At 46.9% G+C, this 26,311-nt stretch overlaps 2 protein-coding genes across 2 annotated transcripts in view; one reads left to right on the forward strand and one right to left on the reverse strand.

The window, feature by feature from the left end:
• Nucleotides 1–2,380: 2,380 nt before the first annotated feature.
• On the reverse strand, nucleotides 2,381–3,067 carry LOC128944800 (translation initiation factor IF-2-like). The gene has a single exon (XM_054288245.1). It carries the CDS (start codon nucleotides 3,065–3,067, stop codon nucleotides 2,381–2,383), a length of 687 nt encoding a protein of 228 aa, XP_054144220.1.
• The window catches only part of UBTD2 (ubiquitin domain containing 2), a 42,192-nt gene continuing 18,941 nt past the window's right edge, over nucleotides 3,061–26,311 (forward strand). The window contains exon 1 of the mRNA XM_054287953.1: nucleotides 3,061–3,135. Within this exon, the coding sequence (XP_054143928.1) occupies nucleotides 3,066–3,135 (70 nt within the window). The 5' untranslated portion in view covers nucleotides 3,061–3,065. The remainder of the gene's footprint in view (nucleotides 3,136–26,311) is intronic.

Below are 26,311 nucleotides of genomic sequence, written 5' to 3' on the forward strand. Positions count from 1 at the left end.
CCCCTTGTCCTGTCACTCTATCTCTTGGAAATTGTCTCTCTCCATCTTTCCTGCAGCCCCTTCAGGCACTGTGAGGCCACAATTGTGTCACCCCAAAGCTCCTCCTGTCCAGGTGAACAACCCCAGCTCTCTCAGCAGCGCTGCTCCATCCCTCTGCTCCAACACAGTGCACGTGGATCTCCTCAGTGATTTTTACACAAACTCCCTCCTTCTGGTGCTCCCAGGACAGCACAGCCCAGCAGGGTTTGTGCCACAATAAAATCTGCCAGCTGTTGGCACTGTAGGGTTTGTGACCCCCAAATAATCCCAACCACACAGGGCAGTGGTACCTCCATGGCACAGTGCATCTGTGACACCCTTTAATAGTGAAAAGTCACTTTTGGTGTTCAAAGTTTTACATCCCACGCACTGCAGGCAGTTAGCAAGTCATAAAGAGCAAGAATTAATTAATTAATCCTGGCCATACCCCCAAGAGATGTGCAGACAACACTGAGCTACTGACACAAACACAGCAGCCAAGGTTACTGACTTGTCCAAGCCCGCCGTGGGTTTGGAGCAGAGCTGAGATTGAGGTGCAGAAATTGATTGCAAAGCTCAGGGAAACTGATTTTGAGGAGGAATAACCTTCAAAATAAACAAACATTTAGAAAAAAATGTTTGTTTTTAATTCAGTACTTTGTTAGTACATCCTGATCCGTGGGGTCAGGGTGTAAATATTCATTTTGGCCCATCCTGAGGGTTTGTATGCGCACAAAAATGTACATATGATAAATATGTGCTCCATACAATGTGAGAGAGAACAACGAGGTGTCCAGCGAGAGAGTTCAGCCCCAAACAGGCAGAATAACAAGCTCTGCTGTGTTTTTCCAAGGCTCCACCAGCAGACTTTCCCACGCCAGCCCACAGCCCTGCAGTCGCCCTACTCTGGAGCAGAGTCACGTTGGGTTCCACCAGCTTTGGGGTCTCACTGGGCACCAGATACCCAGATATCCTCCCAAGGGAATGTGCACCCCTAGGGCCTCCCCACAATCCATGATTCCCTGCAAATTTATGTGCTCTGATGAAAAATCCTCACAGCAACACCTACTTCTAGGACAATTTGCAACTGCCTTCCAAATTTTTGAATTTTGAATTTTGCCTTCCTCCTTACAGTTTTGAATAAATAATATTGAATCCCTCCCCCTCAGCCTGACATATCTCAGGAATGGGATGCTCAGGGAGTTTTGGAGTGCCCGTCCCTGGAGGTGTCACCTGGAGGTGGCACTCAGTGCTCTGGGGACAAGGTGGGCATCGGGCACAGGTGGCACTCTGAGGTCTTGGAGCTCTTTTCCAACCTGATTTTGTGATTCTGCAATATCTTTGATCATACAGTGGATATATGGGCAAACTCCCTCGTGGCCCTCAGATAAAATCTGAAAGTAAAACAACTGAGCTCTGTGGGGCTCCTTGATCTGGTTTAAATGTCTGCACAGACAAGGAGTTTTTGCTTTTGTTGTAATTAGTGGGCATGTGCTCAGACTCTAATCATTGTTCTTTAGGCTTTCTTAGCAGGCCTGACCTTCCCATTTGGACCCAATAAAGAAGATGAGCTCTGTGCCTTTTTGTTCTCAGATGACAAAGTGCTCGGCATTTGGCACTCAGCTTATCTCATCCGTTTGGGATTTTAATTATCAACACAAGAGCCTTCCCAAAGGCTGGCTGGGCTTTGGGCATGAAGATTATGTAGGGAAATTAATGGCAGAAAAACGCCTTTGTCCATCAGTTCTTTTCACTCTGGAGACTAGAAACTCTACAAACAGCTCTGCTATTTTAATTCCAAAAAACACATTTGCAATGTCATCTCTATGGAGGAAAAATATGCTCAGCTTGAGTTTTGTTTTATGCTGCTCTGTGTACAAGAACATGGAGCTGCCGTGTTTGCAGAGCGTGCGGGGAACCCAGAGCACAGTCTGTTACCAGGCTTTATTTTTTGCACTGTCTGCTCCCATTTTTTCAGTGCTCTGACTTATTGCTGATTACTCCAAGGCTCTCCAGTGCATCTGATAGTGCAGGAACTGTAACTCCTCAATCCCAGGCTGGGATGGCTGCTGAAATGAGATAACCCAGCCAGGCATTGAGAGCACAAGAGTTGAACTTTTCTTCTCAGAGAACTGAAGGCTGCTTGGTCAGATTGACCAAAAGCACTGAGTTTTTATTATGCTTAGTTTTTATTTCAAACTGGCAGTCTGATAACACAGGGGTGGGTGGCTGGGTAGTGGGGCAGGGATTTATCTAAGTGTGGCCTTTCTCTTCATGTGCAGAGAAAAATCACAGAATCACAGAACGGTTTGGATTGGGAGGGACCTTACGGATCCTCTTGTTCCCTGGGCAGAGACACCTTTCAGTAGAGCGAGATGCTCAGAGCTCCATCCTTGAACACCTCAGGGGTGGGGCAGAGCACAGCAGGGCACGGGGGAGCCGCGGGCTGTACAGTGAGAGGGGAATAAACAGTGAGCAGGGAATAAACCCAGTGATCAGGGAATAAACACAGGGAAAAGGGAATAAACACGGCCCGGCCCCCAGGGCCGCGGGACCCGCCCGGGCTGGGGGCTCGGGGCTGGCCCCGCATCCCGGTGCCGGTGCCGGGCTGGTCCCAAGGGCGGTACTGGGGCGGTCCCGATGTCGGTGTCGATGTCGGGGCGGTCCCGATCCTGGTGCCAGGGTCGGTGTTGGTGCCGGTGCCGGGGCAGTCCCACGGGCCAGAAAAGGTCCCGGTGTCGGTGCCGGGGCGGTCCCGGTATCGGTCCCAGTCCCGGTCCATGCCAGTCCCGGGGCGATCTCGGGGCGGTGCGGGTCTCGGTGCGGTCTCGGTCCCAGTCCCGGTCCCGGCGCCAGTCCCGGTCCCTGCGGGTGCCGGGGCGGTCCCGGTGCCGGGGCGGTGCCAGGCCGGGCGCAGGCCGCGCCCCGGGGGCGGCGTTGCGGAGCGGGGAGGCGGCTCCGGAGCCATCGCGCCTGCCCGGCCGGCGGCGGAGCTCGGTGCAGGGGAGGGGGGCGGGGGGCGGCTCGGCGGCGGGTCTGCGGGCCCCATGGGCGGGTGTGTGGGCTCCCACCACGACTCCTCGGGCAGCCTCAACGAGAACTCGGACGGCACCGGAGGTGAGCGCTGCGGGCCGGCCCGGGGGGCCCGCGGGGGGACCCCGGGGCGGGCGCTGCGGGCCGGGGCCTGCGGCGGGCGGGGGAGCCGCGTCCGGCCCCGGCCCGGATCGTGCCCGGGGCCATCCCCCGGCTTCTCTGCCTCGTTCGCCCGAAGTTTGCCGGGCCGGCGGCGCTCGGCGGGCGCTGCCCCGGGGCTCAGCCCCCGCCCCGCTCCGCGGCCCCGGCGTGCGGGGCTGTACCGGGGGATGGCCCGGGCTGTGCCCACCGGGGCCTCACCGGGGGCTGTACCGGGGCCATACCGGACTGTGTCCACCGGGGGCTGTGCCGGGGGCTCCGGGGCCGGGCCATACCGGAGCGGTGTCGGGGCTGTCTCGCCGGGCAGTGCCGGGGGGCTCAGGGACGCGGCCCCTGCTGAAATGAAGCCCGGCTGGGGAAAGGCCCTGCCCGGGGCTCCCGAAGTTTGTTTTCCTCGGGCTCCGCTCCTTGCGGTGTGCGGGCAATGATTCCCCGGCTCACTGAGATCCTGGCAGTGCTGCGGGGCCCGGGGTTATTTTCCAGCCGGGAGAGGTGCCTGGCTCCAGCCCCAGCCGCCCGCGGGACCGGAGCGGTAGGACATGCTGCATGGATGGATGCATGGATGGATGGAGCAGCGTGGTCCCTGCGAGCGCAGCCCCACCTGGGCAGCAAAGCCAGCGTGCAAACGCTGCTGCAGTGTCAGCAGCCTTTCACCGGCGGGTTTCTCTCCAGCTAAATGCCTGAATGAATGCTTTTTCAACCCTCTCAGGTTTGTGGACCCCTGATGTTCTCCAGCTGAGCTGTGTGTGTTTTATAGTCATTTAAAGTCAGCCTACCAACAGGACACTTGACTTACAGGTAGTCCTCACACATGCAGGGTTCAGATTTCAGGAGGAGAATTGCTGATCTAGGTCTGTGTTTTGCCCTGCGTTTTACAGAATGTTATCTATCAGTCTGTTTTTTATTTCGGATGTCCCAGCTGATGGGTGTTCTTTCCATCAGTGCCTTTGCTGTCGTTCCGTAATGTAAAAATATGCAGCACTTGGAGTTGTATCTGAACCAACCATCTGCTGGTTCATGCCAGATACAGAGTTCATGGAAATACCAGAATTCCAGCTGCTAGGAGCTGTGTGGGATTTCACAGAATTCCAGAATAATTAGGGTTGAGGACTCCAATAGTTGGGGAGTGACCTCTGGAGATCATCCAGACCAACCCCCCTACTGAGGCAGGGTCATCCAGAGCAGGTGACAGAGGGACACATCCAGGTGGGTTTGGAATGTCTGCAGAGAGGGAGGCTCCACAACCTCCTGAGGATTTAATCACATCAGCGTCATTGAAAGGAATTTTATAGCTTTGAGTAGTGTGAGTCTTCCATACTCTATTAGTAAAAAGAGAAGGAGTGGGTTACCTAAAATGCATCTGTACTGAGCGCATTTACCAACCAGTAAAAACCTGCAGGTGTGCTGAGCAGATTGGACCAGTCAAAGGAAAAGAACAGCAGGAATCATCACATACCCCAAAATCTTAACCAAAAAATAGCATTAAAAGCTCCACTGAGATGTGCTTTGGTGTTATGAGGTGAGATCATGTCACAGAAATAGGCTGGGTTTAATTTCCTTGCTCTTATCTCACCGGTGATATCGAATGAATGAGATAGGAGAAGAACACGATCAGGCTCTGGGTGATATTGTAAAACAGATTCCACGCCCCAGAGCAGCGTGTGAGGTGGGCAGGCTCCATCCATGCAGGCTCTCTGTGTCCCTGCCTGGTGCTCCCAGGGCATGGCACTCTGCTGCTCTGGGGTTAAATAACCCATTGTGCCTGCTGCATTACAACAGCAGCTGGGCTTCCAAGATGTAAGAGATGTGAAATTCGTGTCAGCTGGCTCGTGTTGATTCATGCTCTCAGGGTAATGTTCCTTAAGGTTGTCTCGCCGAAGTGAGAAGCGCTGAAATTTCACTTGAATTATGAGCTTCTTAGGACTGTCTTAAACAATCAGCTCCAGTGTGCAATAGCCTGTTTTGTAATGCTACAGATCTGTTCCTGCCTCTGCACAAGGAGGAAAGGGGGGGTAGGTTAAGCTGGGGGAAGCTCTGAGTGTCTCCCCTAAATGTGACTCCCCAGGTGCCAAAGTCCAGCCCGCGCTGATTCCGGGCTTTACGGATTCTGCCAGCGTGCCCTCAGCAAGGCTGAAACCTGGCTTGCTCTCTCCAGGGAGCTTCTGTCTGGAGGCATCAGGCAGTGAAGCAGCTGAAGCAGAAGTGAGCACGGTTTGGAGCTCAGACCTGTGCAGAGAGATGACTTTTTCCTGTTCCCCAATGAGGCTCATTTCCTCCGGCTCGGGGGTTGTGACCTCGCCCGCTACATTCGCTTTCAGATCGCTGTCGGTGAGCGGGGCCAGAACGTTTCGAAATCCTGGGAAGGTGTTTTGGAACATGATGATTCTAGCTTGCCAGTGATGGACTTGTTTTGGAGAGGCTTTGTCTTTTCCCCAGAATGGAAAAGTTTCCTGGAGAATTGCGGGCGCCCAAGAGCTTGATTAGCCAACAGCGGCTGTGTGCGATGCTGGGTGAGAGCAGAGCCAGCTCTCGAGTCTGATTCATCCCAGTTTCAATTTATTCCAGGGCAGTGGGGAGTGGTAAAATCGTGCTCAATTGTGTTATTGGAGTTGAGAGGAGGATTTGTCACATCCCTGTATTCTCCTCAGTGTTTTTGTCCATGGCCAGCACTTCCCGTTGCTCGTGTGCAGCTTGGCAGAGCTGACGGCATGTCCTGGCCACGTGTGCTGCTTTTGTCTCTTCCTGTGGGCATTTTTCAAGGTCAGGATGTGCCTGTGTGTGTGTCAGGAGCGCTGGTGTGGATCCTCAGGTGCGCCTGCATGTGTGAGATGGAGCTAATCAAAAGGCCAGCTCATTGCACAGCTCTGTTTGCAGTGACCGGAGCAGGAGGAGGCTGTTCCTCACCAAGAATTTAACAGATGCTGCTCTGCCCATCGGGCTGGAAATGAAATGTGCTTTGCAGATTGGTACCAGCTGTTTCATTAGCGCTGCTCTTTTTAGCAAGTTCTCATTTCACCAGGACATTGTTTGGCATAGACAGGAAAAGTTCCTGCCTCGATGCTCGGTGTGTTGTAGCCCAGCAGCACCAAACTGTCATGGGTGGCCTGGGTGGATTTATTGGGGAGTCATTAAAGGACATCATTAATTGGGTTATAGACACAGGTTTTTATCCCTTTAGCTCAGCTCCACCCAACAGCCCAAGGTTTCAGGAGCTGAGCACTGCATCCCTGCCAAAGGTGAGTTCCTGCAGGATGGTGAGAGCAGGGAGGAATAACTGTTCTGCAGCCACTCCCCAGCTGTGTGACCTCTTCACTTGTGCTTCTGGCATTGCTTTGGGCTTGGAATGAACTGCTGGAAAACTCTGCCCCTGTGCCTGTACATCAGGTATGTTCAGTTGAGCAAAACCAGCAGAGCTGTGCCAGCTCCCACCCCACAGGCCAGTCCTTCTGGAGGGCTCCTCAATTTCTTTTTGAGAAGGAAAAGGAGGAACCTGTTCATTCTCTCGTGGCAGCTCTCACCCCTCTCAGAAGCTGCATGTTATTTTGTCTGACGTGGTGAATTCAGTGAGACTGTGACTCGTGTGGGGTGAGGGAAAAGCAGGGAATGCAGTGGCTGGGAGCAGGAGTCATTCCAGATTAGGGATTTTGGCTGCAGCTGTCTGATTGCTGCTGAGCTCTCCTTGACACGATGCTCTCCTGCCTGCTGCAGTTCTTGTCACCCTTCCTCGGGAGCAAAGATGCTGATTCTGTTTGAAATTTGTCTTCTTTCCTGCTGCCCCCATCACCCAGCAGTGACAACAGGGCCAAGTGGAAATAAGGCTGCCAGAATGGGAGATTATTCCAACTCTCAATTCCTCCCGTGGAGTTTGATGCAGTGCTGGAGCTTCATTAACTCAGAGAAAGGCAAATATTGTGCTCCACCTCTGCTCTCAGCAACTGGACAACAGTTTCTTAAATATTTTCCTTGAGTGCTGTGCAGGGCTGCGTATCACATGGCTAATTGGAAGTCACAATAAGTGCTTTCATGGTGCTTCTCTGCAAGACTGACCAGGGGAATTTGCATATTAAGCAGTGAGATTTGTGGCTCACAATTGCACTGATACAGCCGGGCTCTGCTTGGCTGGCACGGGGGGTTAAACAAGCAGCTCATGACTGAGCACTTAAGAGCATTTGGTGCCTCCCTTTTGTGCTGGAGCTCACAAAGACTCTCCCAGAGGGATTTTTCAGTGGGTTGGAGCTGTTGGGTGCAGGCTGGGATGGTTTTTCACTGCCATCTGAAAGAGGCACCTCTGGATTTCAGGTAGTTCCTGCTGGTCTGGCATAAAGGGCTGGCAAAAATATTCAGAAATCAGAGCTGGCTTTTGCTGTTAGGTCCTAATGGGGGGGTGTTTTGTATGGTTTGTTTTGGGTTTTTTTTAAATGGAATAACCAAAAAAGCTTATTATGAATGAAATTTGCTCCGAATCCTTCCTGCTCTGTGCCTGGGTGTATTTAAAGGATGTGTAGATGGAACACCTGGGGATGTGGTTTAGAGGTGGCAGTGATGGGTTAATGATGATCCTAAAGGTCTTTTCCAACCTAAACAGTGTCTGATTTCCACAAGGGATTTTAGCAGGGTTTTGGAATAAAAGTAGCCTTTAATAACTCTTATTTCCCAAGGGCTGGGCGCCCACAGCCTCCTGGAGGTGATTATGGTCTGGGAATGGGTGCTGCCACCCCCTGATAATTCAGTCCCAGGTGTTCCTGTCCTGGCTGTCACTCTGCTGCTGTGACACCTTTCATTTGTAAGCTACAGGACTGGGTTTTGTTTTCCAGGTGATAACAGGGAGCTCTCAGAAACCCAAATAAAGTGTTATTTTTGCTGTTAATAAGGGCTGGCAAACGAAGCTGTTTGGTTTCCTTTTTGGCTGGTTCCTCCATGTAATTGTTTGTTTGGCTTCTAGATGAAGTGATTTATTTTAATTTCTCTGTTTGGGATTGCAGTGTTGAAAACGACAACATCCTCCTTCACTGAATGTTAAATACAATAAATTGAACAGTCATTGTGCTTTGGAGACTTTTGATAAATGGAAAATATTATTAGTTGCCAGTTTGAATAAACTCTACAAAGCAGCCATGCACTCTCATTGCAGCAAGTAATGTGATAGCTATTATTTTTCATGTGAATGTTGAATAATATAATTTATGAGTCACAAATTATAATACACTTGAAGCCTGAAATACAGATTTGCTTCGTGGTTAAGTTGCAAATTCCTGTGAGTCTTCTTGCAGGTACAAGGAAGGGTCAAGTTGGCCTTAATTGCTTTGATTGCCTTTAAAAAAGAAAGAATATAAAGATTTGGAAATTCATGAGCAAATGACCATGATTGAGAAAGGAATACAACTCCTCCTTATAATTTAGAGTGCGATGTAACAATCTTCATCTTCTTTTCTAGACAGACGTTGTGTATAAATGTCTGATGCATTTTTCAATAAATTGTGCTGTTCTGTGGAGGAATAACAAAGCTGGGATCAGTACCTGACTGTAGAATAAAACACTTTTCTTGCACTCTGAGGTTTTTAGTTAGTTTCATCCGCTGCTTCTGTGTTGTCTGGCATTTTAGAGTTGACAAAACAGAAATGCGCAACTACTTAGGAAGTAAATGAACTTGTCAGTTTTGTTAGGGATATTTTTAAAAATTTGGTTTGTTTTTTAAGGAAACAAAGAAGTTTCCCCTCACGTGGGGGTTGTGTTTGCAGCGTAATTCAGTGCTTCCGCCTGAGTTTTCCATAGCAGAGAGGTGGTGATGGATCCAAAGCCTCCTGCATCCCAAAGCAGCAGGAATGCTGGTGGCACTGAGTGTGGAAAACACCTCCAGCACAGGATGTCAGCTGGCACTGCTCTGTTTGACCTGTGTGCAGGGGAAACGTCTCTTGTGGTTTATTTAAGGTTCACCTGGAACCTGAATTTTGCATTTGCTGCCTTGTGCTGGCCCTGACACACTCAGATTTAATGCAATGAGAGCTGGACAAAGGATGGGGCACAGCAAAACTGCAGGAAGTGGTTTTGTTCTGATCCCCGTTGTAGGAATAAATTAAAAACTGTCTCAAATGCTGAATGAGGCTTTCTTAGACTACCTTAAATATTTAAAATACCATCAGTCTCATCCTGAGGCTCCCCAGCCCTGGGAAATGCAAGGGCACTGCAGGTTCTGCAGGTAATAAATGCAGGAGCAATTATTGGATGCTATCAATTTGCAGGAGCTGCTCCACAGCCGCTTGACCTCTCAGGCCTGATGGAAAACATTTGGAAATTGTCCTTCCCAAAGCAGAAACGCTGCTGGGGATGTGGATTAGAGCAGTTTTAGCAGCTCCTCCCTCCAGCCTTTTCTCAGTGTCCTTTTCCCTGCCCATCTCCCCCTCTCCTCAGTGGAGAGGATTTAAAAAGGAAAATTCAAAGCCCTGCTTGAAAGCCATTTGTGGGAGGAGATGGGCGCAGCTCTGAACTCTGAAGCACTGAATTTTTTTTTGTTGGTTTTTTTTTTTTTTTTTTTGCTCCTGGAGGATCTCAGATGTGCTGGAGGATTTTCTGTGTGCCTGTCTATCTGGGTGTGTGTATAAAGACATCCTTGTGCTGCTGATGAGGTGGAAGGGAGGGGATTTGGGGAGTTTCTGCATGATCTGTCATGTGGTTTTTTCCCCCACATTCTCAACCATGAAAGCAGAGGCACTTCACAAACGGGAGTGGAAAATGCTTCAGCAGTTTGCAGCAAGAACAGGTAGTGCCCAGGGGGAAAAGATTAGAGGCTAAAATGGGAAAATGTGTCACACAGAGCATGGTGGCTCTGCACATGTTTAACAGGGAAAGTTTACTCTTAAAACATATATATTCAGTCTAGCATTACCACCACTTTTCTAGAAATAAATTACTTTTCATCCCCTGAAATGATAAACATTTTATAGCTCGTAACAGCTTCCAGTTTACAATAATGTATAATAAATGTGGCAACTATAAATAATTCTGTTAGTTCAGACAACAGATTCTGGAGGGAGGCATTTTTCACCTTTTCCCAGAGGAGCTGTGTGCTCTTTGAGAGCACTCCCAGGCCTGAAATGGCATCGGAAGCAGAGCACAGCACTTTGGGATTGGAAGCTTGTTACCTTTCTATTTTTAAAATCCAGTCATGGAGCTGCAGCTCTGCTCCCATGCTGTGATGAAGGGCACTGTGGATTCAGCAGAAGAATCTCTCCGTGGCATTTACTTTGTTGCTTTATTTCCCTGCCACAGAGCTCTCATCTCCTGTGATTCCTGCCTGCCTGGGTAAATACAGGCTCTGTAAAAGAGCACCTACAGAACAGCACAGGCTACCTGCAGCTGCCAAATGCCGTTTTCTCCTCTCTGCCAATTGTTTTGGGGGTTTTTTTTTGGGAGCACCTGAGCCTGCAGCAGAGCATCGGCAAGCACAGGATAATGGCTGGCTGGAGAATTTAAGGGAAAATTGTTGATTCCCCTGCACTGGTTGCACAAAGCATTTCATGGAGAAGCTGTCACCGAGCCCTGCCTGTGTCACACGTGCTGGATTTGTGCCTTCACAGTGGGTTTGGGTGTGTTTTTCTCCCTCTCAGGTGCACACAGAGGCTGGCTGTGTCAAAAGAGTGTCTTTAATGCAGAATATTGAGCTTTTAAATGCTCCTGGTGCATTGCGCTGCCTCCTTGTCCCTCAGAGGAGACAAGCCCTGAGTATGAAGGGGACACCCAAATCTTGGAACGTACAAATGTATTTTAGATGGTTTTTTAGTGCAGGTACAAATCCCATTCCTACCTAGCATGGCTGTGGCTGCTCCCAGCTTGTTACCCCTCCCCAGGGTGAGAATACAGGGGAAGGAGCAGTTGGGAAGTGTTTTGGGAAGCACAGTTTGGAAAGCATGATGGTCACCCAAAGGTTGGGTGGGTGAATTCCCAGGTGGGATAAATTTGGTGGCAGTGATACCTTGAGAAGGCTGACCCAGAACAGAGGCTGGACAGAGCTACAGAATAAAGCAGGGATTTATTTAAAGGATCTCCTCCATGGATGCACCTTGGGCAGCACCAGAGCCCAGCCAGGGCTGCACCCAAGATGAACCAAAATGGCCCCAAAATGCACGGCCGGGCACGGGGTCTGTCCCTGGGATCAGTTCTGCTCCATTTGCACCTTGCAGTTCATTGTCCCATTCCAGCTTTAGCCCAGGCAGTCCCACCCTGCTTGTTTTTCTCTCTCCAGCCCACGGTGTTTGTGCTCCTGGGCTGAGATTTGGGTCATTTGTCCTTGGTGCCCAGCTGGAGCAGGAATTGTTTTGTCTCCCTGCTCTGTGCACAGAGCTCAGCATCCCCTGATACGGAGCCCAGACTCTCACACTAAAGCAGAGCAGAATCTGCTGCTGATGCCTCAGGTTTGAGCTTTTCTGTTTCTCAGAGTCAAACATGCTCAGCTGAGCACTCCACTTCCAAGGAGCAGCATTCCCAGATTTGCCACTGCCCCGTGGCTGAGGCTGAGCCAAAATCTCCCTTTCCCTGGGCATTCCCATCCTCCCTGTGCCTGGAATGACCAAACCTGCTCTGGAAACTGGGAAATCACAGCTCCCAGCTGAGCAGGAGCACTGGGAGGGCTGAAGGAGAGGAAAACTGTCACAGAGCTATTTAAACTTTATTTTTTTGAGAGTTAGATTTCACTCATGAGTTGCATGTTGATGACTTGGCTCGGTGAAGCACGTAGCAGACTGATTTTTTTTTTTGTGATTTTTTTCTGCTCTGTGCCCACATAAGTTCGTTAAAAGCACATGGGTTGCTATAAATATGAGTGCTTTTAGAACAAAAATACCTTCTGTGAAGTGCTGATCAATATTGGATATTATCCCGAGACAGGTTGAAATGCTCATTTGAGATAAGTTCTCACTCTTTTGTGTGTTTTTCTCATCCACAGATCTCCATTGTGTGTTTATCCAGATCTAAAAGTAGTTCTGGTGCCAAAAAAGCTCGAGTTTCAACAGAAAACCACATGATTATTGCTTGACTGAAGTCACACACTTCCAGTCACTCACAGATGGGAGGGCCCCACGTGGATGTTACAGCAAAATCCCATTTTTTGCTGCCTTCGTGCATCCCAACAAATCACATTCCTTGTGTGTATCCAGGGCTCTCCTTTTAATACAACACTAAAATAACTCAAAAAATCCTCCAGGCACGGGTTTGGCTTTATCTGAAACTCCTGGAAAACAGAGCAGGGAATACAAGATTTTAGTCTGGCAGCTGGGAATAAAAAAGGAGCAGCAGCATTGTCAGATTGTTGTGGTTTGGTGTTACAAGGCAGTACCAGAATGAAAATCCCTTAGTTGTAAATAAACTTTTAGTTCTTGAGCTCTGCCTCAGAATGGAGACTCTAATTGAGTGTAGAGATTATTTTCTGTAAACCTCTGAAAACACTTGGATTTGGGGGTTTTATTCTCCTAAATAACACAAACCTTTATAAACCATCACAGGTTCTTCTCAGCTGTTGTTAGAGGTGAATCTCAAGGGCTCTGTGCTCTGCCTCCCTGGGAAGTTTTGTGCCCTTTCTAAATATTTGTGCCCTTTCTCCTAAACATTGGTGTCATTTTGTGCCCTTTCCAGTTCTCCTAAATATTGGTGTTGTAGGAATTAGGTTAAAGTTGAGGAGGAGAAGTCGTGGCTTTTGATTAAATTATCTCTCTGGCAGCTTGAAAATTGAAATTTTAGCTTGAAAATTGAAATAATCTGCTGGGTTTTGGAGTGTTGGAGTGCTCAGCAGTGGGGAAAACACAATCACCCCCTTAAACGGGAACGCAAAATTCTCTTTTTTATCTTGAACTTGACAGGAGTGGGATGGCTCCAAACACTCCCCATTCCCAGCCTTCCTCCATCCCAGGATCAGTCATAATCAGTTCTCAGGGAGCAAATTTCCCCAAGAATTTTTAATTTAAACTTATTGAAATTGATCCTTATCACAGCTTCTTCACAATATTGCTTTGGGAAATCAGCAGGTTCCTTTATAATTTTTTTCCCTTCTTTATCCATCCCAAATAAAGTGTTTTATCTTAGGAATGCCCCTTCTGTTCTTTCAGACTCTGATCATGTTTTTCCTGATGATTGGTGTGCTGCAGGAACCACATTAGCGTTTTATCTTATTGTGCTGGGAAACTTATTACCAAGAGTTAATAATTTGCATTGAGCTCACATTAGTTAGGAAAATATTGCAGATATTTCGGGCTGGGGGAGGAAGTGTTTTGGTTGCTGCCAGTGTCCTGCTTTAACATCTCCTGGCAGCTCTGTCCAGAGGGATGCTGAGCTGCTGATCTGATCATTGAGCCTGTTCAAAACCCATTTCATTAACTAAAAAAATCCATTTTTTTAAGTAGTGACAATTCAGCTTAAAGTTCTTCAAAATCCAAGATGGCAAAGGCTTCTGTATCTCTGCTTCAGTGCTGTGTCAAACAGAATATTCTGCCTTAGAAATTCTACCAACTGATCTAATCTTGCCTTGAAACTCTTTCCAGGTTTGCCTGCTCAAGGATTCTGTCGCTATCTGATTGCTCTGCCTGCCAAATTTCCAGGCTGGGTTCATCTGCCATTGATAAAGTGCATTTCTCTCTGCTCGCTGCATTCACCCTTCCTTCTTTCACACGTCTCCTTTGGTTATTATGAATTAATCAGGGCGTTTTTTCCAGCTGAGGGGACTCTTGCCATGCAATTCAGCTTCAGGGACCTGCACCATTTCTTTTCTTTTCTTGTGTTTTGAAACTTTCCAACTTTTGCTGGTTTCTGTTGAAGGTTAATAAATTAGGAGCCCTTTTTCTCTCACAGAGCATTTTTCTACCAAGATATTTCAGGGATTATTGTGTGCTAAAAGCAGTTTTGATGCTAATAACAGGGAGCTTTGTGGATGCTGCTCAGTTTTTAATGCATTTTTCTCCTGCTCATCCTCAGGTCTGAAAGTGGCCCCAGTTCTGCTGCTCTGGGCTTTGAGATGCCTTTGTTCAGAGCTGTGGAATCAGCACTTCCTGGGCATGGCTTGCTCATTAGAGCACAGTAATTAGTGAGTTTGTCATGGACTTGCATGTAGCCATTCTTTGGAATAATTTCCTGGACGCAGTGAAATCAGCTTTGGGTGTTGGGGTTTGATTTTCCCAACACTTTCAGGAGTTCCTTTCCCTCCTGAAAGCAAATAATCCCACCTGAGAAACTGTGGGAGAGGTGGGCTCCTGTTTTCAGATGGCTGAAATAAGAATCTCTTTTTAATAATGCATTCTCATTGCCAGTCAAACTTCCCATCCTTAATTTGAAGCTATTTTTCCTTGCAGAAAGGGCAGCAGGGGTGAGAAGAGGATCTGTGTGATAATGGAGAGTTTTGCTTGAACTCAGAACTTTTCTTGCAGTCACTTTAGGGTCCAGCATCTTCACTTATTTAACCTGTTATTACATCAATTATGCCTTAAATAATGGGGAAAAGTAGGAAAAGTGCATCTGTCCTGACAAAGAGCTCTGCTCTTGCTTTGCAGTGATGCCACAGGAGAAATGAGCTCCTGGAGCACTATGGTGAGGAGCTTTTTAGAAAAGACAAGCACAGCCCATGGCCAAGCCCTGCTTCAGCTTTTGCTGGCCATGAAACAACTGAGAGCATTGCCAGCACCATCCCTGGGCTGCCAGTGTGGAGCCTGCCCTGAGCTGTGGAGAATTAAATGCATTTTCAATCAAATTCTGTGATCCCTGCCTTTGAAAGGAAATTCCTCAAGGGCTGTGTGTCCGTAGGAAACACTGAGCAAGCACCACTCCGGCCATTAATAGAGCTAAAGCCTGGTGTGCTCAGGGACTTCTGAAAGAGATCAGATTAATTTGCTAAAGGTGGAAAGGCTCTGGCTGCTTTAATCTCGCTTCATGTCAGCAATTGAAGTGAAGAGGGCAGGTTCCTGTGCCTCCTCCAAGGTCCTTCCAGCTCACAAGGTGCTCTCTGGGCGTTGCTGCAAGGAGGAGGAGGCCTTGATCAAGTTTCTAATTTTGGGGGATTTTAATTACTTAGGATTGAAGTGACTGGCACAGCAGCTGTGGCTGCCCCTGGATGCCTGGCAGTGCCCAAGGCCAGGCTGGATGAAGCACCTGGGACAGTGGCAGTGTCCTTGCTCATGGCAGGGGATGTCCCTCAAGGTCCCTTCCAGCCCAAACCATTCTCTGATTGCATCAATAATCCTTGAGGCTCTAACAGGGCTGTTTTTCCCTTTACAAGGGGATAAAAAGGCCTTGAAAGGAGGGAGTTTTAATTTTTACACTCCCATTTACAGGTTTGGGTTGGTTTGGGGGGTTTTTTTTCCCCCCTGGATGTACAAGACATCCAGGTATTTATACAAGTTGCAACAAAGGCTTGCACGTTTTTCATTTTAGCTTAGATTGCTTTCTAATTATCTGAGCAATCCACTGATGTCCTTATCTGTTATTACTTGCCTCTAACTCGGGGATAAATGTGGATTTCTTAACAAGATGTGTAGTTGGAGGGTAGGAATTTCTTATGAGGTAACTCATGTCTTCTACACTAAATTCTGAGCTTTATCCAGCATGGGTGCTGGAGTTTCCTCTGGGGTGACTGCCCGGGAGAACAGAGAGGAGTTGAGTTTCAAAATTGAATGTGAAATATTAACTTTACTATGGAAAAGTACCTTCTAAAATAGGGCTGAATAAAGCAGCAAGTATTGTTCTGAGAAATCCAATTTCTTAGATGAAATCTGTCAATGTTTGTGTGACTTTCCCTTTCACTTTTCTTGAAACCAAGCAATCACCTTTCAGTTTTCCTCAGGCACCTGAGGAACATTACATGGGAATGTAAAATGAAATCATTAAGATAATGTATGTTTGGGATGTGTGTCAGGTAAGATTCCTATTTTCAGCTTACACTGAGCTCTTAATTAACTGATGAGCTTAAGCAGCTGAGATACAGTAATAGTGCATTTAGTTAATTGGCTCATGTGAAACTTTATCCCTGCCAATAACTGTGACACTGGAATAAATTCAAGACATGGTGTTAGATCCTTTAACTAAGCTAATTTAATCGTTGGTCATTGTAAAAACAGCCACCAACTTGGAGGCTTTTTTTTTGGTCATTCCCTGCTGGAATTTGTGACTGCTGTGCTGGCAGCAGTGACATGGCAAGCATGGCATGTTCAGCCAAAAAATCCTTGGGAAATGGAGTTGGCCATCTGTCCTGAGCATTATACCTTGAATTACCCGGATTTCAGGGTGTGCTGGGAGGGTTTCATGCAGCAAAGCCAAATTTTGGCTGTGCTGAGATGGGGTCTGAGCAGTTTTACCTGAGGGAAAAGCCTGAGAAAGATAGAGAGGGAATTCTACAAGAGCCCGGAGTGACAGGACAAGGGGAACGGGGTCACACTGACAGAGATGGATATTGGGGAGGAATTCTTCCCTCTGAGGGTGGGGAGGCCCTGGAATGGATTTCCCAGAGAAGCTGTGACTGCCCCATCCCTGGAAATGTCCAAGGTTAAGGCTTGGAGCAGTCTGGGGTGATGGAAATTGTCCTTGCCCATGGCAAAGGCTGGCACTGGATGAGATTTAAGGTCCCTTCAAGCCCAAATTGTCCAATGACTTTATGAAGTCCAGGTTTACTTGTAGTAAATTAAATTCCTTGGTGGCACCATCCAGAGGGTCTCCAGAAGGTTCAACCCCACATTTAAACACTGGATGAGATTTAAGATCCCTTGAAACCCAAACCATCCAATGACTTAATGAACTTTGGGTTTACTTGTAGTAAATGCAATTCCCTGGTGGCACCATCTAGAGGGTCTCCAGAAGGTTCAGGCCCACATTTAAACACCCTCTGCACGAGTTCCTGCTGAGCAGGGTGTCCTGGCTGCTTTCAGCACCATCACACCTCATCAGAGTTTGAAGAAATCCTCAGCCAAATATTTTTTTGTCATTCTGGCAGGGTGAAAGATAAGGCTGCCTTTGATTATTATTTTTTTTCCCTGAAAATGTTGCTGATGTTGGAAGCACTGGTGGTGTGTTAAACACAGCCCAGATGTCCAGCAGATGGTCCTGTGTCACTTGCCCAGCTCAGAATTCCTGGTGGCCTCGTGTGTGACAGAGGCCAGCACTGGCCACACCACTCCCCTGGCTCAGCCCAGAGAAAAGCCAGGCTTTGGTTTAAACCTGCTGAGCCAAACCCCGCCTTGGCCTTGCTCAAAGCACCCAGAACTCAGCTGGGAGAAGAGTTACAAGCCACGAGAGCTTGAATAGAATGATAGTGAATTTGTCAGGGTGAAAAAGTAGAATTTTGGGGATTTATAATGGGGGTTCAGGAGGCAAGATGGAGGAATCTGGCCATGTTGTCATCGTCGTCTTCTCCTCCTTTTTCTCCTCCTTCTCCTCTTTCTTCTTCCCCTCCATCTTCTGCTGTAGTGGTGACACTTTTGGATTGGTTTAGAGTAGAGACAGACTGTCTAACATAGGTGATAGGTACTGGAGAATTATTGTAAATAAAGTACATATTGTTTTTAGTATAAAAAGGGCAGTCACTGTGCCACTGTCAGTGTGTGGGGAGGCCCTTGGCACTTGGAGAGTTTTGGTGCTGCTCCTTTTCCCTGGAGGTGCCCAAGGAAGGGCTGGAGGTGGCACTCAGGGCTCTGGGCTGGTGACAAGGTGGGCATTGGGCACAGCCTGATGATCTTGGAGAGCTTTTCCAACCTCAGTGGTTCTGTGGTGTCAGCCCCAGTGAACTTCAAATCACTCTTTTAGCACTTCATGCTTGTTGTGCAGAGGTCAGAGGGAGAACAGTCTCAAGGAGGAAGGGAATTTGTGAGCCTGAGCTGTTCCTTTGCAGAACTAGACATTCTCTGGTGTTCAGTCCATGCTGCCCATGAGCCTGGAGCAGTGGGCAGCGCCCTGTCCCAGCAGGCACCAGCACAGGTTGTCCAGGCAGGAATTTGCACTTTTATCTGATGCGTCTAAAGTTTCCCTGGGAACTGAAGGGACAGGAGACACAAAAGGCTTTTAGTGCTTTAAAGGTGAAGTTGCTGAGTTGCGTTCTTCCTCATGCTGAGATACACAAAGCTCTGGGGTGGGTTTTTTGGGTTTTTTTTTTTTGCAGATAAGCTCTGTGCAGCTTCCCAGTGCATTCCCAGAGCTCTGAGCTGCTCCTGTTTTGGGTGTGGGGCTGCCCTGGTGCCAAGCTCAGCTGCAATTGAGCTGCAGTTTAAGCCACACGCTGCTGAAGTCACAACAAACGTGTGCTCTGTGCAGCCTGGCTCACACAGAATATTTTTCATGTTGCTGACAGCTTCCTTAATGGTTCTTGTCACAGCTTTAAAAACGGTGGCCCAGTTGTGCACTGTAGATGGTGCAGATTGAAGCTCCTGGTGTTGCACGCTGTGGGTTGGGGATGGGGAAATCTTTATCCTCTGCTGTATCCAGCTGAAAACATTCATCTGCCAGAGATAGGAGCGGTTTAAATTCCAGAGTAAACAGTGCTGACAGGTAATTGTGTTGATAATGTCTGTCCCCTGGAGCTGTTTCACCTCACTGAACTTCCCTGCCGGGCTGGGGCTGACTCTGAGCCGGGTTTTACAGCTCCTGCTGCTGGACCTGAGTTCAGGCAAGCTGGGTTTGGGGCTCCAGAGACAGATGGGCATCCCCTGGGCTGTGCCCTGCCTGGCAGCCTGCCTTCCTCACCCCTGCCCAGCCCTGAGCCAGCCTCTGAGGATCTGGAGACTCCACAAAGGTGTTCTCTCCCTCAGACATTTGTCTCTGTCCACAGGAGCTGCTGTGCCATGAGCTTAATCAAAATGACTGAGAATTGAGAATGAGATTGAGAATTGAGAATCAACATGATTGAGAATTGAGAATCAACATGATTGAGAATTGAGAATCAAGATGATTGAGAGTAGAGAATCAACATGATTGAGAATTGAGAATCAAGATGATTGAGAGTAGAGAATCAACATGATTGAGAATTGAGAATCAACATGATTGAGAATTGAGAATGAGATTGAGAATCAACATGGTTGAGAATTGAGAATCAACATGATTGAGAATTGAGAATGAGATTGAGAATTGAGTATCAAAATGACTGAGAATTGAGAATGAGATTGAGAATCAACATGGTTGAGAATTGAGAATCAACATGATTGAGAATGGAGATTGAGAGTTGAGAATCAAAATGATTGAGAATCCTCTGTTTGTGCACCCAGCAGGAGGCTGGGTGGGCAGGCAGGACTCAGGCGTGCCCACAGAGCTTTTGGAAGTAATAATCATGGAAACAAAGGATGGTTTGGGTTGGAAGGGACCTTAAAAATCATCTTGTTCAGGGCAGGGACACCTTCCACTGTCCCAGGGTGCTCCAGCCTGGCCTTGGGCACTGCCAGGGATCCTGGGAGGCCCAACACCTTCCCAGGGAAACATTTATTCCCAATATCCAGTCTAAATTCCCCCTTGGCAGCTGGCTCTGGGCTGGGGATGCCCCCTCAGGTCAGACAAAGTGCACTGCCCTGGTTTTAGTTCTATTCAGGACATCCCAGGGCTGTGGGCACGTGAGCAGGTCCTGCCTGGGCTGGGATGAGCTGGGATCTCTGCTCATCCCAGCCCAGAGAGGGAGCAAAGATTCAGATTTCCAAAGCTGAAGCTTTTATTTCTTGCTGCAACACTGCTGGCTCCTTTGAGGGGTGATGAGTGATGAGCTGCCTGGAAATCTCCTGATTTCTTCTGCAGTTTCTGCTGAAAATGATGGGGAAAATGGAAAATGCAGTGGAATAGCTGCTAATTAGAGTCAGTTTTTCTCTTTGTCCAGCTCATCCATACACCCTCATCCTCTCATGTTTTATGACGCTGAGAAGCCTCTGGATTGATTTGGGGAAGGTTTAATGTGCAGACAGAGGCAGGGATAAGCTGTCCAGAGCTGCCTGGAATTACCAGAGGAACTTGCATTTTACTCCCTGCAGCCTCTTCTGGGTAATTTTTGGTGTTGAGTAAGAATTGAGGAGGAGCAGGGAAAAGGATTCCCTGCCCAGCAATGTGTGCCAGGCTGGGGGCACTGGGTGGCACCAGTGATGGATTGTCCCCCTTGTCCCCAGAGGCAGCACATCCATCACTGAACAGCAGCACATGGTGTCTGCCTTTAGTGCTGCTGCTCCTTCCCCTCTCCATCTGATTATTTTGTGTTTATTTTCTTCCTTTCTTCACCTCCTTTCAGGTGGGAGAAAGGGGAAATAGCTCAGGGCTTGGCTGGAGGGTTTATTTCTGTGTGCTGATGTGTCTCTGCTGGGTTTGCTGCCCTGAAAAGCTTCACAGTTTGTTACTTGGCTCAGAATTAATGCCTTTGGCTCAGAATTAATACCTGTGCCTACACTTTTGTAATATTGCTTTGAGTCTGCAGCCCGGTGTTTTAGTACACACCTATTTCAAGATATAACCTGAATTTCTACCAGGGAAGTAGTGTTCATTTTACTCTCCTGAAAAACCATAAAAGTTGACTTAATCTCAAGCATTATCTTTCTATCTATCTGTATTTATTTGGAAAGTTCACACAGGCTCCCTGGAAATATTAATTCCTTTCCTTGTTACGAAGCTTAATTGTCCCAATATTTCACTTCTAAGTCTTTGCCACTGTGCAGTGCCACTTCTGTTCCAAAATCCTCTTCTTGCCTTGGAAGAATGTAACCACCTTAAGAAGAAAACTGCTGAAAATCAGCAATAAACAGATAAAATTCTTCCATTTTGCTGTTGTTGGGTACGCCTGTGCTATTTAATGTAATTTAAATTGTGTAAGCCTGTGTTGCTTAATGTAATTCAAATTGTCTGCTGCTTAAGTGCAATGAATTTTCCCTTTCTCCCTCCCTGTTTTCCCTGGGTTTTTGCACTTTTCCTTTGTCCTTGCTCTTCCAGCACCGTTGTAATTCAGGATTACACTGGAGAACAACACAAAGAAAATGTTTAGGATGAACTGTGTGATAGTGATACCAAATTACAAGGTCCCTCATGAGGAAATTGGAGCAAAATGGGTTTCAAATGGGACTCATTTGATTAAGTAGAGAAGTGCTGGGTGATTGTGGGGAGAGGAGCCCTTGGGACTATTCCTGACAGAAACTTTGTGGGTAGCAAACTGTTATTTGCATTTCATTCCTGATAGAAAAATACTTTGTTAGCAGCTGAGCCTCAACAGGGAAGCAATCAGGTAAAGAAAATAGTTTTGATCATTGGTTCAAGTTGTAAAACATTTCCTCAGCTTCTCCTGGCTGCCTTCAGGTCACTGCTGAGGTTTCTCCTGGGGAGATATCCCCTGTCCTGCTGGGGCTGGGGAAACCTTTTTTGTCTCTCACCACTAAAGCAGTTGGCTTCATCTCTTGGATATTTTCTTAATCAAGGTAAAGGGACAAAAAATAAAATACTACATTTTCATTTATTAATTATAATAAATAATATAAAATAAATAATAATGCAAAATAAACAAATTATAAATAATACATTCCTTTGTATATAAAATATGATAATTATATAAATACTATAAAATAAATACTATAAAAGAAACAATATTATAAATAATATATTGGTTATTATATTTTATATATAAAATAAATATTGCCAGATTGATTTTATATAAAAATCATAATAGTACTATAAATAATTTAAAATAAATAATAATATGAAATAAATAATAATATAAATAATACTTTTATTATTATATTTTATATATAATATAAATCTTGCCAGATTGATTTTATATATAAAATGTAATAATAAACAATATTATAAATAATAAATTCATTTTATATATAAAATATAATAATGATATAACTAATGTAAAATAAATAATAATATAAAATAAACAATATTATGAATAATGTATTGATTAATATATTTTATATATAAAATAAATCTTGCCAGATTCTCCTATTGCAACATTTCACCATTTTGATCTGGAATGTTTGCCTGTATCTGCTCTTAACTCGTGTTCACTGCTGGGCTGTCCCTCCCTGGTGCTTTCTGGCTGTGTGTCCATCCTCCCCCAGATCTGCAGGGGTTGGGGAGCACAGCCAGGCCCTGTTCCTGCGACTCCAGCTGCTGATGAACCTGGAGATCCCCTGAGGTGGAACACATCCAATCCAGGTGGCTCCTCCTGGGTTTCCATGCCCTGGGTGGGTTCTGTGTGCTGGAAACTTTTCCACCACCAGACTGGACCAGTTTTCCTCTGCTTTTTACAAAAGCTGTAAAAGACTAATGCTGCAAGCAACATATGCTTGTGTTTCCAAGGGAAGGGAGGAAATTCGCTGTGGAGCACTTGCAGGGATGGAACAGCCAAAATTGGTCCTAATTTTAGTTTTAGAAATAGGTGCAAGATGTTTGAAGGATGGGGTGGGAGGGAAAACTCGTGTAAGGCTGATTGCAGGAGAGGTGTTTGCACAGATAATTAAGATTTGAGCTCAGCTGTACAGGGCTGTTTCAGGTAACCTCATCCAGGGTTACCTGGCAGGTCAGAGAGTGAGGAGGAGGAAGATCCAGATCCCACCTGAAGCAGAGAGAAATTTGAGAGAAGTTCTGCCCTTCTCCAGAGCTCTGAGCTGTCCCTGGCTCAGCTTGGCCGTGTTTGATTTGACACAAAACTCTCTGGGGCTGAAATATTCCCAATTTGATGATGCAGTGCTGTAATTTGGGTGGTATAAATTAGGAATTATGGATTGTGTAGCTGGATATTGGCTTTTAATGCACGAATCCTGTGGTAGCAGCTGCTCCTGCTCATCTGGTCCCCCTCAGAAGAGGCACCAGTGATACCCACAGTGATATCCACAGTGATAGCGACATAACAAACACACCAGCTGCTCCAAAGACCTGCCACAGAGACATTTCTTGACATCCTGTTAAGAAACTGATTTAAATATCTGGGTTTATCTGCATAAGGAGTGGAGATAACCTTCCAGATTCATTGCTTTGATGGGAAGCTGCGGGGAAGGGAAATAAATTTACAATTCGGGTGATAAAACAGTCTGCAAGGATTGGAGAAATACATTTTTTCCTTCTGAAAAATAAGACTTTGTAGGAGTTCAGTGGGGCAGACAGGAGCAGCTGCCTCGGGGATCCAGGGTAGCAAGGGCAAATAGGGAATCCTGCTAAATCCCACAGGAACAGCTCATGTGTGCCACAGTTTGGGGCACTTTGAGGCATTAAACAGAATCAGTAGGATTGGAAAACAGAATCATTAGGGCAAACAGAGAATGCTGCTAAATCCCACAGGAACAGCTCATGTGTGCCACTGGTTTGGGGCACTTTGAGGCATTAAACAGAATCATTAGGATTGGAAAAGAACTTTTAGAAGAGTTTGTGTCCAGTCTTTGATCCATTTCCAAGCAGACATGAAGGGAGGTTTGGATCCCCATCCCTGGAGGTGCCCAGAGAATTCCTGGAGGTGGCACTTGGAGCTCTGGGCTGGGGACAAGGTGGGGACTCAATGGGCTGGGAGGACTTTTCCACCCTAAATTCAGTGCATTTCTTACCCTCTTTGGGATGCACAGCCCCACCTGCACACCTGAGCTGTTGGAACAACAGCCTAGCTCATTTTGGAGTGTGGCTGCTGATATTTCACTTTTTGAAAAGTAGACCAGTGCTGATTTCCATATTCCATTCTAAATAAATCCCTTGCCAAAAATATCAACCATTGGCCTCTGCTGAGAGGGTGACCTGGAGCTTTGCTTCACAGAGAACCTGCCTTCTTCTTGGCATTTGGAAAACAATTCCTGCTTTCCAGCAGGGTATTAATAATTTCTTACTCGTGTTGAAGTGATGTAAGATGAAAAATTAATGTGGATGCTGCTTTCTGTTCTGGATGCTGCAAGCTGCTGGTGCCTCTGATGGGTATGGTATGAAATGAAGTCAGGGTTTCCTTCTGAGCTCTAATTTCCTTCCAAAGTGAGGAACAGAAAACTGACACTGTAAATACTTTTAAGTGGTTCAGACTGTTGATGTTTGTTTCTTTATCAGCCTTGTTAACAGAAAAGGGAAAGTGCTTTGATGTGGTCCGAAAGTTTGGTTGTGGAAATTCGCATGTTTTGCTTTAGTGACTAAAACATGGGCTGGAAAGGGAAATATTTGGGCCTTTTTGCACATTATTTTTTTACATGGCATAAGTTTCTCTCATCCATTCTGCCCCATCTATCCACAGAGCTAAATAATGAATATTTCTTCAGGGAAGGCATAAAGCTTTTTGGGGATCCTTGAAGCACTTCTATTAAATTATAAACACACCAAAGATATTTTCAAATACTGGCTTGTGCTGAAGCCAAGTTGTGTCTAAAGGCTCAGTCATGGGATGGATGGCTTGTTAGAGTGGATTTGGCTTTGGAGCCATTTGGAGAGTCCCTTTCTTCCACCACCCTTCCTTCCAACTCAGAAAAAAAAGGAATTTATCCCTGGGTTTATGATCACTGCTGTCTGTGTGGGAAGGATGGGATCTCCAGGGAGGAGTTATTGGAGGCTGTGAGGATCTGAGCCTCGGCTGGAGTGAGGATAAATCAATTTTTAATAAATCTGGGTGCAGTCTGGGGCAGGGTGGGGAGCAGGGAGAGGAGTGGGCTGCTGGATTTGCAGTGGGTCTGAGGGAAGTGCCTTTAACCTGCTTCCATAATTGATGGTTGGGGACAAGGAGAGGGCCCTGTGGGACAAATCAGCATCCATTGAGTGGATGCAAACAGATGTGAGCTAAAGTGGAATGGAAAAAAAAAAAGATATCCACTGACCCAAATTTCTTGCAGCGTGTCCTGTTCTGTCTGGCTGAAAATGTCATGCTCTGGCTGCTAATCCTTAATAAGGAAACAATTCCTCGTTGGAGTGTTTTCCCACATGTTTTTAGAATTTTAGCGTGTACAGGGTTTAATGCACAGCCCCATTGCTTGAGGCTGCCCCAGCATCGTCTTGCAGGCTTGCTCAGCTGAGCCTTGGACTGGGAAAGGCTGGGCTCTGCCAGGAAACTCGGTGTTTTGTAAACACCGGGGCTTGCAGCTCTGCAGTCTGCTAAATGGTCAGCACTGCTTTGAAAAGCAAATGGAAGCAGTCCCATGGAAGCAATCCCCTGGAAACAAAAAGCAGTAAATGCTTGTGGTCACTTGAAAGGATTTAAGAGTTTATTATTGTTGTGTTGTGCGTGGGACACGAGGAGCAGCTGGAGTCGGTGGATGTGGGCCATGCAATTGTCATTTGCTACTTTTAATTAGGAGCTGACTTTGTTTCTGTGCAAATGTAGGAGGCCAGCAGGGTGGGAGGGATGGAGCAGCTCTGCTGGGAGAGCTGGGATTGCTCAGTTGCAGAGGAGAGGCTTTGGGGTGACACAATTGTGTGAAGGAGCTGCAGATGCAGACAAAGGAAAAGATGGAGAGAGAGGATTCCCAGGGATGGAGGGACAGGACACTGGGAATGGCTTCAGACTGACAGGGAATAGGTTTAGGTGGATATTGGGAAGAAATTCTTGGCTGTGGCCCCATCCCTGGCAGTGTCCAAGGGCAGTTTGGGCAGGGTTGGAGCACCCTGGGGTACTGGGAGGTGTTCCTGCCATGGCAGGGGGTGGAATTAAATCATCTTTGGGGTTCCTTCCAAACCAACCCATTCTCCCATGTTTTTAATCCACAGAAAGCTCATTCCTCTGCATAGCTGGCACTGTCAGCTCACCAGCAGGAATCCTTTTCAAACTCCTCTTTTCCATGATTTACACTTCAGGTTTATGGACGTGTCTGTCAGCCTGAACCAGCAAAGGAAGCTGATCATTCTTTGCTTTTATGGGGTCAGATTGGATAAAGGCTTAACCTCCTGTCAGGGCTTTTGGTCTCCTTAAAACCTCTGTGAACTTGGAATCTCCTGCTGCAGCAGCAGGCACTGATGGGGATGAGAGCAGGGAGTTTTAATCTGTCAAATTTATACCTGTGTGATAACCTCAAAGTGGCTATCACACAAAAATAGCTGTAGTTCAAGGGAAACAAATGGGGTTGTGTTTATTGAGAAGGAGGAAAAGGCTCTTTAAACCTTGATGGATTCCTGGATTTCCAGGGGAAATCAGCAAGCAGGAGGATGCATTTGCCCAGAAACAAAGTCAGCTCCT

Source organism: Melozone crissalis, unplaced genomic scaffold (genome assembly GCF_028551555.1).
Source record: "Melozone crissalis strain CALT ecotype California unplaced genomic scaffold, PUWL_Pcris_2 ptg000061l_1, whole genome shotgun sequence".
NCBI classification, from domain to species: domain Eukaryota; kingdom Metazoa; phylum Chordata; class Aves; order Passeriformes; family Passerellidae; genus Melozone; species Melozone crissalis.